Source organism: Oryx dammah, unplaced genomic scaffold (assembly GCF_014754425.2).
Source record: "Oryx dammah isolate SB20612 unplaced genomic scaffold, SCBI_Odam_1.1 HiC_scaffold_22, whole genome shotgun sequence".
Taxonomy (NCBI): domain Eukaryota; kingdom Metazoa; phylum Chordata; class Mammalia; order Artiodactyla; family Bovidae; genus Oryx; species Oryx dammah.
In genome coordinates this window covers 61,103,305-61,119,937 of record NW_024070206.1, presented here as the reverse complement: position 1 = coordinate 61,119,937, position 16,633 = coordinate 61,103,305, and the positions used below count along the sequence as shown (strand labels likewise).

The window sequence follows — 16,633 nt, the reverse complement described above, 5'->3', positions numbered from 1 at the left end:
GCTTTGGTGTTGGAGTTATACTGGCCTTCTAGAATAATTTGATAAGTGTTCTCTCCTCATTTTGGGGGGAGAATAGTTAGCATACTATTATGAGCTCTGTTACATGGACAGCCCTGCCAGGCTTTGACAGTTACATCTAGAATTCAGGCAGGATTTCACAAGGACTTTCCTCACTTCTCAGTGGTTCTTCCTCCACTTTTGCTTTTCTGGTCACTAAAACACCCACACCCCACTGCTGGTGGCTTGTGACCAAGATTCACGTGTATCTGATGTAATCTGCTTTGAAGACCCAGTACTTGAGCACGGGAGCCAGATGGGGACAGTGACTCCTCCCGAGCCTCCTTGGTCCCAGTAACGTGTGAAGCAAGCATCCAGCCCACAAGCCAGTTTGCAAGTCGTGGGCCTGAGCAGGGACAGACATCAGGAGCTCAGCTTCTGGAAATGGAAGGACCAGCCTACACAACACGAACGCCAACACCACGCCAACCGCGATGACGTTTGGTTGCTCTTCATGCAGCTCTCAGCCCACAGAACACGCGTCACCTACAGGGGCCTCTCCCCACTGCACTTCACTGACTCAGGTCTACAGAACCCGCATCAAGCGCTTCTCCAAAGCCAGTTCATGGACCATCTGCAGAGTGGAGACAGAGGGGATTTTATGTTTGGGGCTGAGTGAAGAGACTTTATTGAACATTTCAGAGTTCCTTCCATACATATTCTTCGCAGAGCAGCTTACTTTAATAAGCTGGATCTAATAATGTCACAGTTCATGTGGAGAGGTGCTATGCATAAGTCAGTTTGAAAATGAAGACAATGCGGCAGGGACCTGCACTCTATAAAACTGGGAACCGATATGCAGAGCTAAATGAAATAGTGTAGGGTGCAAGTTTTTCCTCCAGCTACTGAAAACTCTGAGGTCTTTAAACACTGGTGAGACTACCTGCACGCACTTCAGAAGGTAAAGTGAAACACTGAATGGCTAACTCAAGAGCTGCTGCTCACACAGCATGTTCAGCGAAGCTCCTGGTTAGACAGAGCTGAGTTTTCTAGGGAAAGTGGAGTCCAGGTTGCTGCTGCTGGGATGCTACTAGAGGAGAGTCCATGGGCACCCGGAGCTGCCATTCCTAGGGAATGTGACAGCACCTCCCTTCTGCCCTCTGCACCTGGGGCTCAGAATCGGTCCTGACACCGTACATGGCTGTTCTAGGAGGGAAGACAGCAAGATTCCTCTCACCAAGACTCAGGGCCCAGCGGCAGGAAGACTACCAAGAGCCTTGCACTGAGACACTGCACTGAGTGTCAGCTGGGTGGGCAACAAAGGGAAGGGGTGTGTGTGTGCATGTGTGTGCTCTCACACTGAGACTGTGCTGTGTGTGTGTCTGAGTGTATATGAGTCTGTATGAGAGTTGGGAGGACTACAAAGGGAAGGTGTAGAGATATGTGTGTGCACGTGCACGTTCTCACACTGAGACACTGTGCTGAGTGTGTGTCTGAATGTGTGTGAGTATGAGAGACGGGAGGACTACAAAGGGAAGGTGCCCTGAGGTCTAGGGAAGCTTGCTACGATCCCACTGGTCGTGGCCAGTTTGGGGCTGTCTCTGCTGCAGGGCAGGGCTTCCTCCCAACGGAAGCTACGGCAGAAGACACAGCTTTCCTTCAAAATGAAGGCTACAGCAGCGCCATGAACTTTCAGGTAGAACTGAGATGGCATTTCTCCAGCCTCCAAGGGCACATGTGTGAGCTCTGGTTCCAACCTGGCAAGACAGGAGCACCAGAAACACCCCGGAGGCACCCCCAGTCCTTTGAGGCGGGCGCTCCCACGTGCACCACACTGCCCGTCAGCGCAGGTCCCGTGCACATCCTCACACTGGCCAGTCCTCCTTCCAGACACCTCTGGTCTGGACAAGAGGCTGTGTGAGCACCCACCTTCCTAAGGAAACACCCACACAGGTACCCGCACAGCTCCAGGGCACCACACGCACCAGCCGCACAGCCATGTGGCCAGAGCAGGTACGCATGTGGCTGGCCGGTGTCCCAGGACACTTGCTGGCCCTCCAGCAGGGGCCACATCCCTGCCGGGCACTGCACCTCGTCCCAGGTGCCAACAGGGAACGGAGCATCCAGGCCACACCACTGCTGCTGGGATACGGGCAACCTTCCCAAGAGATGTTATGAGAAGGGGGATCACACACCCTGAAAGCTGTGCTACAAACGTCTCTGCTGTATCTCAACAGGAACCCTTCTCCAATCATCTGAACTGGGCTGGTAGCATTTTCAATACTTCAAGGCTGACACCTGGTGAGTCGAGACGCCCCAAGTTTAGGACACATTCTCTGTGTCAGACTCAGATGGTTATTTCCTAACGAGGCTCATCTAACACAAGCATTCTCTTTGGAAGTCACAGAACAGAATCTCACATTCGGAAGAACTCATCGGCAACTCAGGGCCAGGACTGACATCTCCATCAAAAGGCACTAATATGGCGCTAACCTGACTGCGGAGAGGACAGCCGTTTACAGTACAAGGCGAACGAAGCAGGCAAAGCAGCGCCTCTGTGAACAGAGGCCACCTATGCACCCCAGGACTCAAGTGTCCACATGTCTGCGCGTCCACGAAGACCAGGGGAGCACGGCAGCCACGGATCTGGGGGCGGTGGAGAAACCAGTGAGTGAGCAAACGTGCACAAGTGGATCCCAAATAAGGAAGCCTGACTGCTCGCCATATACCAAGAGGGTTTTACACCCTTCCCACAGGCCTCTCCTGCAACACCGCACAAAGCGTGCAGACGGCACCCACAGTGCGCACGCGCCCGGAGCCAGGTCACGATCCACTGCCTTCTGATCCTTTCTCTCCAACTCAGTTCCTGCTCTGCTTCTTGGAGCCCCACTCGTACCCTGGGGCGCACTCCTCAGGAGGCCCCTCGATCGTCCAGGGGCTTGTCACTCCCCACCCTGCAGAAAGTTCTTGGGAGAGAGGTCATCATCCACGCGGGGCTTAGCCTTCCTCCTCCTCATCTGCTTCGTCAGGTCAGCCATGTGCTCTGGCCGCAGGGGGTCCATGCTCCCATGCCCTTGCTCTCTCCTCCTCTTGTACTCCAGGATCTGCTTGTTGAGTGCCTCATGGTCAATCCCACACAGGTTCAAGTGTGCAGCAGGGCCCAGGGTATCACTTGGCGAAGCAGCATCCAGGGCCTTGGGGTCACTGGGGGAGAAGGGGAGTTGTCACACCGGGCACAAATATCACATGGCATGCAAACACGCCATCAGCCCCCTGCCCACACACCGTGCTGCCACCTCTCCAGTGGAGCTGTGGAGCCAGCACAAAGCGGGCTTTGGTCCAGCGGTCTCCAGTCTAGCACTTCTTGACCAGCACTCCCGGAGCCTGTATGTGGCTCAGGCCCCCATGCTCCTGATGCAGACATTCTGGGCTGACATCAAGTGTCAATGCTGCCCCACTTAAACATGGCTAGTGCACTAGGCTAGTTAAAGAGAATCATGGGGAGCTGGTCTTTAGTTACCTGATGAACCAAAAGAGAAGACAAGTCCATTCTGAGGGCAAAACCAGAGCAATCCTCTCAAAACCCCAATCTGGCCACAGCACGCCCCTCACTCTCAGACCTGGAAGGGCTCCACACCCACAGGCGCTCCACCTGCCTCGCCCAGGTCTGCTCCTCACTGAGCTGGAACTGGAGACTCACTGCCACTCGAGGCTTCTGCCCTAGCTCAGGGGTCCAAGTGTTGCCCCCACCCCCTGGCAGGCTGGCTCCTGCAGGCCCCAGCCCCCGAGGCCCTGACGGTGCCCAAGTGATGCTCACATAGATGATCTAAGGACACAGGCTAGACATCCGGCGGAGCTGCTCCCTCACCTGGAATCCTCACGTCACCTTCTCAGAGGCCTACCTTGATGTTCACTGCTTCCTAGCAAAATGCAGGCTCCAAAGACTCTGCCATCCACTCACAGCATTCCCCAAGCATTAGAGCAGGCCTGCTGGGAGCAGGCACTCGACATAACGCACGAGGGAACAGGGAGGGTGAGCTGCAACCACCAGCACTCAGCGTCCAGGCCCCAGCACTCCTAGTGGGCCCAGAGGCCCTCCTGACAGCCTCCCCAAGGTGCTGGGTAACTGGCCAGCTGCCACTGTGGCCTGCCATGGGCCAACCCTGGGTTGGGCCTCAGGTCAAGACCCTAGGGCATAAACCAGGGCCCACCCCCGCTACACTGGGCTGGGGGCGGGCAGGACTGTGCAGCGGTTGTGGAAACCAACACGTCCATAGCTGTGTGTGCCCACATCAGAGATACACGTCCATATGTTACCACCTGAAGTCACTTTGCACAAAGTCTTCTTTTTCACCCCGAGGTCCAAAATCAGCAATTGCCAACAGCCGATCAATCTGAAACGGAACAGACAATGGGTTACTAAAGAGCTGTGCTTCTCCACTGCCTGTGCCCGAGTGGGGCGCCAGCGGACTGCAAGTGTCAGGCCGCCCAGAGCCACGGCCACCTCAGGGCCCGGCTGCGTGACAGTGTTCCCTCCCTGATGTTGCCCATGCCTGCAATCTTAGTTACACTTGTTCTGATAATGAACCGAGTCTTCTCAAAAGACTGTACTTAAAGCGTGTAAATGTTAGTCAAATTTACAAAGAAACCAGTTAAATATTAGTTGAATTACTGACACTTACTGGTTTCTAATGAGGTTTTGTAAAATGCTTCAATTTTGCCACAGAATTTGCTTGAGGCAAATGTGGCTATGTGGGAGTCACAAAGCTCGGCATTTGACTCTAGCTCTGCGCGGTGTGCGGGGCCAAGGCTGGAGATGTACTCTGCTCCTCAGCAGGCCCCAGCGAGGGGCCCCACCTTCACCTGCCTGCTCTGATGCCGCCAGGTAGTCCCACCCAGGCTGGGCACTGAGGCCTGAGCTCCCACTTCAGTGCGAGCCCAGCCAGCCTGACCCACAACGGGGTCCCGACATCCACATGAAGTCATCACCAACAAGTGACGCTATTAAAACCACAAGGTGAACCAGCCACGAGTCAGTCCACAAAAAACCCAGGAACAGGATGATGATGCTACATCGAGGACAAACGGGCCTCCTCTAGTTAAAACTGGGAGTTAACTCACATTCCTGATAGCCAATGGTGCTGAGCACCTGAGTGTGCACACTAGTACCACCACCAGTAATGAGCACGCCTAAGTGTGAGCACTGGCAGGACCACCAGTGCAGAGCACCCCTGAGAGTTAGCACTAGTAGTACCACCGGTGCTAAGCACCCCTGAGTGTGCCCACTGGCAGAAGCACCAGTGCTGGGCAACCCTGAGTGTGATCACTGGCAGAACCAGTAATTCTGCTGAACTACCTAGATTTCAGTTTGGACACAGCTGATTACCCAGCCTCTTTCAAACACCCAGACCTGTGACCTGAAGACTGCATTCTATCCTGAGAACGCAAAGTAAGCTGTTCAAACTGGAGCAGTAGCAACTACTTGCGACTTTTGTTGCAACCAGTATTAGAAATAAACTGACTGACAGAAGACTCCAAGTTTCATCCAGAACTAATTTCAAATTTCTGCTTACCAATGCATGATTTTAAATCTTAAAAATGTACAGAGTCTGAAAAATTCTGCTCTGACTTAGCCAGGGGAAGCAGTGACCATGCCCCTGACGGTCACCTGCCCAAATCAGAAACCCACTCTGGTCCAGCCTTGACTCCTAACTACAGTGAGACAGTGCAGGACAATGCGGCCAGCCATGGCCTGACCTTCCCTTGGTGGCTCCACGTGCAGGAGCCGCCATCACCATGTGGCTCGTGTCCTACACTTCAGCACTTCCCTTGAGCACGTGTGGTAGAACAGACAGGCCTGAAGTGGACAAAGGCCCCCCTGGAGACACACAAGCGTACAGGTGGGAGCATATACCCTCCCTCCAGTGACTTTTCTGGAAAGGAAGCTACACAGCCAGGGAGCACCTTGCAACTACAAAATCCTCCTCCACAGAGAGTGAGAGGAGTCACAGTTCAGTGAGAGCAAGGAGCCCACCCTCTGGGACAGGCTGGGCCCCTCCCACAGCCCTGCACGGGGACTCCTGCTGGCGTCCGCACACCACAGCTGAAAGCCCGCCTGGGCTGACAAGCGGCTCTGCATCTTCACTCCTGCTCCCCTTCTAGCGAGGAAACCACACACCCACGAGGCTATTATCCAAATATTCCAGGATAGGCTGTATGATGAGAAATGAGACAGCAATGTACAACTGGATCTTTGTCCTCTGTGGACCTACGCACTACCTAGTCTTACACTGAACACGCCACCAAATCCTCCTGCAGCGCTGCAGGCTTCTTCAGTGAACCTGTGAAGGTGTAAGACACCTTAATAACCCAGGAACTACCACCAGGTGAAAAATGCATGTACGTTAACAGGTTTTTAACCTCTAAAACCTGTACTTCACACAAGGAAAACAACTATGAAACAATGACAGTTCCAGGACAGAACGTAAGTGTGTCAGCCTTGACGGTGTAAAGTAACCACAGACAGACTGAAACCCAGGGAAGCAAGAGGAGGCAGCACGCTCAGTGGGCAGCTCTGACTGCGTCACGTTTATGAGAGAGACAGGGTTGCAGTTTTTGAATGTGATACTCAAACTACAACTATGGGGCTGTAGTTTTGACAGTGATACTGACGAGCATCAAAAATTTAAAGCTATGCAATGTGGCTTCCTCTGGGGAACCAGGCTGAGGACAGGGGTACAGGAGCCCTACTTTTCATTTGTACCTTTCCAAATATTACCTTTTAAAATCTGTACACAGTATTCTTTTGAATATTTAAAACTTAAATGTAAAGCTTTACGCATACAAAAGCTGACACAGTAAAGAGGCAATTATGTAAAAGTCTTACCTCCATCACAGCTGCGTATTTTTTGTCCTGAACAAACACTATAGGCGGCACATTCCTCAGAGTCTGCTGGGACATCAGAAGATGCCTGGAGAGAAAATAAGGTTTGAGCAGCTGAGGTGACACCTGGCGGAGGGGTGCCAGAAACAGAAATGTCATCTCACAAAGAGGTGAGACGTGAGTCTTGTTCATCACAGTATTCAAAGATGAAAAGTCTTCCTTAGCCCACTGCCACATTTCAACAGGGGTATAAAACTTGGGATGGCCTGCCGGGCATCACCGCCAGCATCCTGTCCCTCCATTCACGGCACCAGCAGCAGCGCCACAGAAGGGTGGCCGCCAGCCCCCCACCACCAGACGCCAGACACAGAAAACACTGCTGGGACGTGCAAGCACAGCTGCTCAGCGACAGAGCTGGCACCCAGTCACACGGAGACCTTTACACTGAAGCCTGGAAGTCCAAAGAGGTGGGAAACGTTCTGTTCAACTGACTTTTCTGATTGCTGCTGCTGCTTAGTCGCTTCAGTCGTGTCCGACTGTATGCGACCCCATGGACTGTAGCCCATCAGGCCCCTCTGTCCGTGGGATTCTCCAGGCAAGACACTGGAGTGGGTTGCCATGCTCTCCTCCAGGGGATCTTCCCGACTCAGGGATCGAACCCGTGTCTCCTGCACTGCAGGTGATTCTTTACCACTGAGCCACCAAGGAAGCCCCACTTTCCTGATTACCTAAAAGCTAATCAGAAAATGATGCTGTTATCTCAACACTTGTTGGAAATCTCTTGTTTTCTTGTTTCTGTGAAATGTAAAAACTGAGAGTGACTGACCACTCTTTGACGCCCGGCTTCAGAGACCACAGCACTGCAAGGGATGCAGAGCGGCTGAAGCAAAACCACCAGACCCGCAGGACCCTGCTCGCAGCATCTACCCCCTCGCCTTCTAGAAAGGAAGCATGGGGCTTCCCTGAGGCCCAGGGGTCAAGAACCCTGGTCCAGGAAGAGCCCACATCCATGGGGCAACTAAGCCCGTGAGCCCCAACTATGGAGCCCGTGCTCTGCGACGAGAGAGTTGCCCCCATTCCCCACAGCTGGAGAAAGCCCGTGTGCAGCATCGAAGACCCAGAGCAGCCGAAAATAAATAAAACTTTAAGCAGAAAAATGAAAGCCTGCTGTACAGTGGAGGCAGGAGACCCAGGGAGAAAGGAGAGAAGAAGGATGGAGAAAGCCCAGTTCTGAGGTTTTCCACGTTTTAAAGACTGAGGAGAAAACTGAGTAACTTTTTTCCTACCACCCAGCTCAGTGGTCCTCACAATTTTTGGTCTCAGAACCCCCTTCATACTCTTAACAATTACCAAGGACACCAAAGACCTTTTGTTTATGTGGGTTACATCAATCAATACTTAACACATTAGAAAGTGAAGCTGAAAAATGTAAAAATATGTGTTCATTAATTCATTTAAAGTAACAGCTGAATTTTAAATGAGATTAAAAAGAGTGACACTGCTTACATGGTTTCAAATTTCTTTAAAACTCGGCATAATGGAAGTCAGCTAGATCCTCACCTCTGTATCTGCATTCAATCTGTCCTACTATTTTGCTTAAAAAAAGAAGAGGGAAATGTAAGCTCACAGATCAGAAACTGAAAAAGGAAGAGTATGTGAACAGCCCTTCAGAAAGGTGTCGACGTTCTCTGATGCTACACAGACTCTCAACAAAAGTAGTGTATTTAAGGCTGCAACGTGGAATCTGCCACCAGACGGATGGACAAGTCACTCTCTGTCCACTGAACTCCTGTGATCCTCTTGCCCTCTGAACTGACCTTTCCCCATTGCTGATTCTGTAATATCATACATTGGTAGTTTTCAGAATGATGATGCACTTTACAATATATCGTCTCCAATCTCATCAAAAGGGTCTTATAAACGGCAAAGCTGTCAAACTCACAGTAGTGGGTACAGGCTTTCTAAAATTCTCATACTGAAAGCTTGCATTTTATCACTGGTCAAACATGGTCAGTTGTTTTCTTGAAGTGACAGGTTCACTTTACTCACTTTGGAGAAAATTTCTGTCAAATTCCTACATCTTAATAACCATAGTTGGCTCGCTTGTTCTTCCAAGTGAAAAATGTGTATTCCGGGTCACAATCAGCAACCACAATGTTTTTCCAAGACAACCACCAGGGCCTCACACTTTCCACCACAGATACTAAAAAGATGTGCTGAAGGGTCAGATTTAATAAAGGGAGTAACTTCTGCTTATTCACCAAGGGTATTCTTAATGAAGCTGGCAGTTGATTATCTGAGTACATGATGACGCCACAGTGACGACAAGGACATCCACAGTGCAAATGTCCACAGAGCGAGCAAGGAAAACCACACCTCACCATGAAAATAGCTCTAACCTCATGAACATCCCCCCACAAAGGACCTCGGAGGTCCCTGGGGAACCAGGCCCCACTTAAGAGAACCACTGACCTAGCTTGTGGCTTATATGAAAATGTGAATTCTGCTCTGAAATTCAAGAAAACACTTCCCAAATTTTCCTTAAAAGCCAAAGTGGTGAACACACCAGCTGGCAGGCAGGGTCAGGCAGACGGCTCACCTCATGTGCGCAGCACTCCTCCGCAGGACGGCCTCCGTGTGTGCATTCTGAGCCTCAGAGAGGGTCGCCCTCCAGAAGACGCGGCAGGCAGAGAAGTCTGAAGTCAGAGAGACCTGAGCCCCCACCCCCGCCCCAAATCACTGTCAGTTCACCTGGGCTCTCGTGGACAGAGGGTGTCAGGAGATAGGCACTAACCCAAGGGCAGTCCTGGCTTCGCCCCCAGCACCAGCGCCCAGCGCCAGGGCCCCAGGCCCCTGCAGCCCTGCACCCTGACCTGACTCTAGCCCCCGCCCCATCCCAGAAGCGCCTCAGTGCCCTCTGCCCTCCCTGGGTGAACCCACTCCACCCTGAGGGTAAAGCCGGCAGGAGCCAGCTCCCCGTCCTTACCCCGAGGGGGAGGCACACGGGCCACCACTCGTCTGACCCAGATCTTCCTCTGATGGCCCGCCTCACCCCAGGGAAGAGCACCAGGCGCTGTCTGTGCCTGACCCCACACCTTCCTCCTGGCACCTCAAGGCGCACACCGAGCCTCCCTCCTGCCTCTCCCAAGCACGAGGCACCTGTCGGGGTATGAGGTCCCATGGCTACCTTGCAGAGCTCCACGTTCAGGTCGCACAACTCCTGGCTCACTTCAGGGGTGCACAGCAAGTCTGTGAGTGCTTTGTAGAGGAGGCCATTCAGGGCCCGCAGGCGCACCTGGTCTTCCTTCCGGGTTCTCCGAGAGGTGCTCTTCGTCAGGAACTCCAACTGAGAGGACTTGTGGGTCTCCATCAAGAAGAAATGCCAACATTACACAGAAGCCAACATGACACCTATACGCGAACCTTAACGACAACGAGGGTCACCCTCAGCCACCTTAGCTTTCATGAGGATATACTTCATTTTACAGACCTGGACCCATCTAGATTTTACCTAGCATCCCTTCAAAATTAAAAGTATGGCCAAGTACATAAAATTCTTAGTGAAATGTAATCCACATACCATAAAATTTTCCCTCTTAAAAAGTACAATTCAGTGGTTTCCAGTATCAGTTCAGTTGCTCAGCTGTGTCCGACTCTGCAACCCCATGGACTGCAGCACGCCAAACTTCCCTGTCCGCTACCAACTCCTCAAGCTTACTCAAGCATCGAGTCAGTGATGCCATCCAACCACCTCATTCTCTCGTCCCCTTCTCCTCCTGCCTTCAGTCTTTCCCAGCATCAGGGTCTTTTCCAAAGAGTCAGTTCTTCACATCACGTGGCCAAAGTATTGGAGCACCAGCTTCAGTCCTTTCAATTAATACTTAGGACTGATTTCCTTTAGGATGGACTGGTTTAATCTCCTTGCAGTCCAAGGGACTCTCAAGAGTCTTCTCCAACACCACAGTTCAAAAGCATCAATTCTTCACCCCTCAGCTTTCTTTATAGTCCAACTCTCACCTCCATACATGACTACTGGAAAAACCATAGCTTTGACTAGACCAACCTTTGTCGGCAAAGTAATGTCTCCAGTTTTTAATATGCTATCTAGGTTTATCATAGCTTTTCTTCCAAGGAGTAAGCGTCTTTTAATTTCATGGCTGCAGTCACCATCTGCAGTGATTTTGGAGCACAAGAAAATAAAGTCTGCCACTGTTTCCTTTGTCTCCCCATTTATTTGCCATAAAGTGATGGGACCAGCTGCTGTGATCTTTTTTTGAATGTTGAGTTTTAAGCCAGCTTTTTCACTCTCCTCTTTCAGTTTCATCAAGAGGCTCTTTAGTTCCTCTTTGCTTTCTGCCATAAGGGTGGTTTCATCTGCATATCTGAGGTTATTGATATTTCTCCCGGAAATCTTGATTCCAGCTTGTGCTTCATCCAGCCTGGCATTTCACATGATGTACTCTGCATGTAAGTTAAATAAGCAGGGTGACAATATACAGCCTTGATGTACTCCTTTCCCAATTTGGAACCAGTTTGTTATTCCATGTCCGGTTCTAACTGCTGCTTCTTGACATGCATGCAGATTTCTCAGGAGGGAGGTTAGGTGGTCCCATCTCTTTAAGAATTTTTCACAGTTTGTTGTGATCCACACAGCCAAAGGCTTTAGTGTACTCAGTGAAGCAGGAAGTTTCTAGTATACAGTGTATTTTTTTCTAAAAGGGACCATTAGTTACATACACTTCCAGGATACACATACAATGTATTTCAGAGATACTGCAGGTTCCTTCCAGACTATTACAATAAAGCAGATATCACAATACAGTGAGTCACACAAATTTTCTGGATTCCTGATGCATATAAGTTATGTCTGCACTACAGTGTAGTCTATTAAGTATGCAGTAACAAGATATCTAAAGAAAAGATACACGCCTTAAACTGAAAACCCTTTATTGCTAAAACATGCTGACACTGACCTGCCAAAGCAGGGATACCACAGACCTCAATCCGTAAAAAACACAGTAACAAACGCAACACAAGGAGTGCCTGCATACCTACACATACCTGTGTTACACACACACAACCTGAATGGATGTCACCATGTTAGAATCTGATAACAGATACGACATTCTGGAAAACCGTGCTGTAATTTTTTTAAAGGTCAAATCCCCACGTTAGCAGTGTATGCAGGCTCACCCCTCCAGTACTGATGCGGACGGACCACAGGCTGGAGTGCTGGCCAAGGCAGGGCCTCCTGCCCTCTGAGATACCAAAATGCTCGTCACTGCTCCTCCTACTTACCAAGTGAGAGCCCAAGGAAGGACCTTCATACCAGAACTTCTTCCTGTGGGAGAAAGTGAGAACTCTTCTGGATAAAATGGCAAATTGGCAAAACAGTTACAAATGCTAACCATAGGTTATGATATCATAGCTGTTTCTAAAGGGCTAAGCCTGAACATACAGATTAAGTTCCTGGGGTTCTAAAAGATTTAGATATCCACCTGACAGCAGCATGGGTTTTGGGGGAGAGACAGGAGGCAGTTTTAATTCAGCTCCAAGTTTTACCTAAAGTCTACTTCTAGTCCCAAAGATGGAGAAAGGGGATCTTAAAAACACACCTACCACATGCATGACAGCACTGTCCTACTCCACAAAGCTGCTGCCTGGGACCTGGTTAACAACTGACACGGTCACACAGCGACAGCTAGGTCAGCAGAGGGCAAATGGGAGAGCCAGGCTCCTGACTCCTGCAGACAAGCAAGGGAAGGGGGTGAGGACCATTTGGGCACCAACAGGTTAGAGATGGAGGTCAGCAGGAACTCAAGTTCCACTATTTACAGCTACAGGTGGTGAGATGGAGATACATTTATAGATAAGCATATACCCTTCGCTTAACCTGAACACATATTGTTTTCACTTTGTCAGCTGAAAGGGTGTAAAAGACAAATACCCCAGGAGCAATGACATACTCAGCTCCAGATCATGGTTCTGATGCCAGTGTCCAGCGAAGGAACCAGACAGAGCTCCCTGGAGAAGTGGCTGCTTCTAGCACTGAGGCATTCTGTAGTGCCATAATGTAAAGAAGTGCTAATAAATTTCTTTAAACGTAAAAACTACTTCAAGGGTTTCCCTGGTGGTCTACTGGCTAAGAATCTGCCTGCCAACACAGGGGACACGGGTTTGATCCCTGATCCTGGAAGATCCCACATGCCACAGAGCAACTAAGCTACTGAGCCCACACGTCCTAGAGCCTGCAATGAAAAGCTGCTCACCGCAGCTAGACAGTAGCCCCCTCTCCCCACAACTAGAGAAAGCCTGCAGGCAGCAACAAAGACCTAGTACAACCAATAAATAAATAAAATAAAATAGATAAAAACTACTTCAAAACCCCTAACAATGAGGCATGTCAAAGGAGCATAGGAGCCACCTGAAAGAGCTACCAATGGTCCAAAGCTGGAACAACTGGAGCAAAATTAAGTAATAATGGGTTCTAACCCATGGGTGCACACTGATAGGAATTAACAAATGGATTAAAAGAGACATACGTTCCATCAAAACTCTCAATAATTCATGAACCTAACTCACACTACTCCTTAGGTGTGAGCGGCATACAGTGACTTTCCCGCAAAGACGACAGTATGGAATCAGAGCAGGGGAGGTAACTTTACAGTGGATAAACCTGACAGACACAAAGGACCCCAGTCAATGATCAAGACCAACATCAACAGGGATAAACCATCTTGATATCACGTATGTGTTCATATGTGTGATGATGTGATGAAAACGTCACTTTACATGTATCGTCTTCCCCCAAAACCAAAACCCCAGTATAATCAAGAGAAAAACATCACACCAGTACCAACAGAGAGGCATTCTACAAATATCTAACCAGTGCTCCTCAAACTGTGGAGGTCATCAAGCACCAACAGTTGGAGAAACTAACACTGTGAAGAGGAACCTAAAAAGATGTCCCTGGATAGGATACTGGACCAGAAAAAGGACAGGGGAAAAGGAAAGAAAGGTGCATAAAGCTCGGACTTTAGTTAATAATAATGAATCAGTACTGGTTCATCCACTGTAACACATGTGCCACACCAACATAAAAGATTAATACAGGGGAAACTGTACTCATATGGGAACTCTACTCATCTTTGCCAATATAAAACTTTTTAAAAACAAAACATATACATATACATATATACACTTACATCTACAATAGAATCAAAATATGGAAATTAACAATAATTTATTATACTTATCTCTTATCACAACGCAATCTATTCTGATTATTTTTATTCTTCAAAAAATGCTCACAGAGAAAGCATTAATATGGAAAGGCAATTTTTACATATTTTTCTTATTTCCCTGTGATGAAACCGCTCTCCCGAAAAAAAGCTTCTACTAGTAAGAATCACCATCCCTCGGTGTCTGTAAGGAACTGGTTCCAAGACCCCACAAACACCAAAATTCGAGGATGCCCAACGCGTTGCGTTTGCTCACAAACTCCGCGCATCCTCCTGGACACACTAAGTCATCGCTAGGTTACTTACCATACCTAATCCCATGTAAATGCTACCAAAACAGTTGCCAGCAAGGCAAGCTCAGGTTGTGTTTTTAAAAACTTCGTGGAATTTCTTCTGAATAGTTTCAATCCAAGGTTGGTTGAATCCGAGGATTTGGAACCTCGGACCCACGGTGGAAGGTAAACATCACTTTGCTTTAAAAGCTCACTTTGCTTTTAGCAGACTTAAATCATCACAACTGTATCAAAGTAAAGAAAAAAGGTAGGGAGGAAAACCCGCAAACGGCAGCCGTGACGGGTGGCTTTCACACGCGGAGACTGCGCTCAGACTTGGCTGCGCGCTCGGGCGCCTACTAGCGTCCAGGCGGAGCCCTCACCCTTGAGGACCCCCATCGGGGCCACCGCCCCAACGCCCTCCACCCAACTCAGGAACATTACTTGGTTTTCGAAGCAAATTTCTGGAGCAGGTTCTTGCCACAGGACACAGGCGAGCTGTGCAGACCTCGGGCACCGCTCAGGAGCCCCAAGTAGAGCCCCGGCCGCCCCCTGAGAGCGGCCCACATGTTTGCTCAGCAACTACGGACAAATGGCGACGCAAGGCGGGGCGACGGTGACGAGCAGCGTGGGGCGGGGCAAAACCAGACGGGGCGACCTTTGCGGGGAGATGTGGGCGGGAAGACAAACGCGGCGTGGTTGTGACCAAGACGTGGGCGGGGCAACGTTGCCAAGGAGACGTAGAGCGGAGGGAGGCGAGGCGGGACGACGTGTGGGGCGGGGCTACGCTTGCGCGGCGTCAGCAGGGTGACGTTGCCAAGGAGACGCAAAGCGGAGCGACGCAGAGCGGTTCGATGTGCGGGGTAGGATACTTTGACAGGGGCGTGGGTGTGGGCGGTGTAATGTTGCCAAGGAGACGGAGAGAGGAGCGCTCGGGCGGAGCGGAAATATAGGCGGGGCTATACTGACGCTGACGGTCGGACACGACTGAGCGACTTCACTTTGACTTTTCACTTCCGTGCATTGGAGAAGGAAATGGCAACCCACTCCAGTGTTCTTGCCTGGAGAATCCCAGGGACGGGGGAGCCTGGTGGGCTGCCGTCTAGGGGGTCGCACAGAGTCGGACACGACTGAAGTGACTTAGCAGCAGCAGCAGCATACTGACGAGGAGTCGGCGGGGCGTCGTTGCCAAGGAGGCGTGGAGCAGAGAGACGCGGTGCAACGTGTGGGGAGGGGCTACGCTGACGTGTTTGGCGTGGGCGGGGCGACGTTGCCAAGGCGACACTCAGGCAAGCAACGCTGGACGCTGTGACGTTAACTGTGACGTGTCGTGGGGCGAAATTGACGGGGAGACGTGGGGCGGGGTGAAGCGAGACGGGGCGATGTATGCTGCTAAGTCACTTCAGTCGTGTCCGACTCTGTGTGACTCCATAGACGGCAGCCCACCAGGCTCCCCGGTCCCTGGGATTCTCCAGGCAAGAACACAGGAGTGGGTTGCCATTTCCTTCTCCAATGCATGAAAGTGAAAAGTGAAAGGGAAATCGCTCAGTCATGTCCGTCCGACTCTTCGCGACCCCATGGACCGCAGCCTACCAGGCTCCTCTGTCCATGGGATTTTCCAGGCAAGAGTACTGGAGTGGGGTGGGCGTGTGTGTGGGCGGGGCAATATTACCAAGGAGACACTCTGGCAAGTGACGCTGGACGCGGTGACGTTAACTGTGACGTGTCGTGGAGTGAAATTGACGGGGAGACGTGGGGCAGGGCGAAGCGAGACGGGGTGTATAGGGCGGGGCTATGTACACTAGGGCGTGGCTGGCCGACGTTGCCAGGGAGACGTGGAGCGTTGCCACTCGGGGTGGAGCGACGTAAGGCCTTGAGGCGACGTGGGGGCTGGAAGACGCGTTAGGGGAACCCGTGAAGCGGCTCTGGGCCAAGTGCTGGGCATGCTGGGAGTGGGCGGGAGACTGTTGGCGGGGCGAAAGGGCGCGGCGGTGTCTGGGGACAAGTAGACGGGCCCTGAGGCGGCCGAGCGGAGGCACGTGCGGGGAGGGGCGGGACTGCGAGTGAGCAGGGGTGTGCGGACTCTTGTCGTTAGGGAAGTGGGCCGGGCCGGGACTGATAGAGGACCGTGCACCGTAGGCTGGGCGGGGCGCCCGTGGGTGGGGCCAGATATCAAGGTGCGGAGCGGAGCGCCACGAGGTAACCCGAGGAGCGGGGGCGGGACTTCAGGAGGTGCTGGG

The 16,633-nt window shown here is 51.2% G+C and overlaps 1 protein-coding gene across 1 annotated transcript; it reads right to left on the bottom strand.

Moving 5' to 3' along the window:
- Positions 1-659: 659 nt before the first annotated feature.
- Positions 660-15,357, bottom strand: RBFA (ribosome binding factor A). The gene is made up of 7 exons (XM_040264399.1): positions 14,838-15,357; positions 12,179-12,221; positions 10,068-10,244; positions 9,480-9,592; positions 6,884-6,968; positions 4,318-4,391; positions 660-3,201 (listed from the first exon to the last, which is right to left on the bottom strand). Exons 1-7 carry the CDS (start codon positions 14,960-14,962, stop codon positions 2,940-2,942), a joined length of 879 nt encoding a protein of 292 aa, XP_040120333.1. The 5' UTR covers positions 14,963-15,357; the 3' UTR covers positions 660-2,939.
- Between the last annotated feature and the right edge of the window lie 1,276 nt (positions 15,358-16,633).

Excerpts from the sequence above, each read along its gene's own strand:
- RBFA (XM_040264399.1), bottom strand. The coding sequence starts at position 14,962 with ATGTGGGCCGCTCTCAGGGGGCGGCCGGGGCTCTACTTGGGGCTCCTG. Across the intron at positions 10,245-12,178 it reads CTTCCTTGGGCTCTCACTTG|ACCCACAAGTCCTCTCAGTT; the intron begins GTAAGTAGGAGG and ends TTCTTGATGGAG. Across the intron at positions 3,202-4,317 it reads TTTGTGCAAAGTGACTTCAG|TGACCCCAAGGCCCTGGATG; the intron begins GTGGTAACATAT and ends CTTCTCCCCCAG.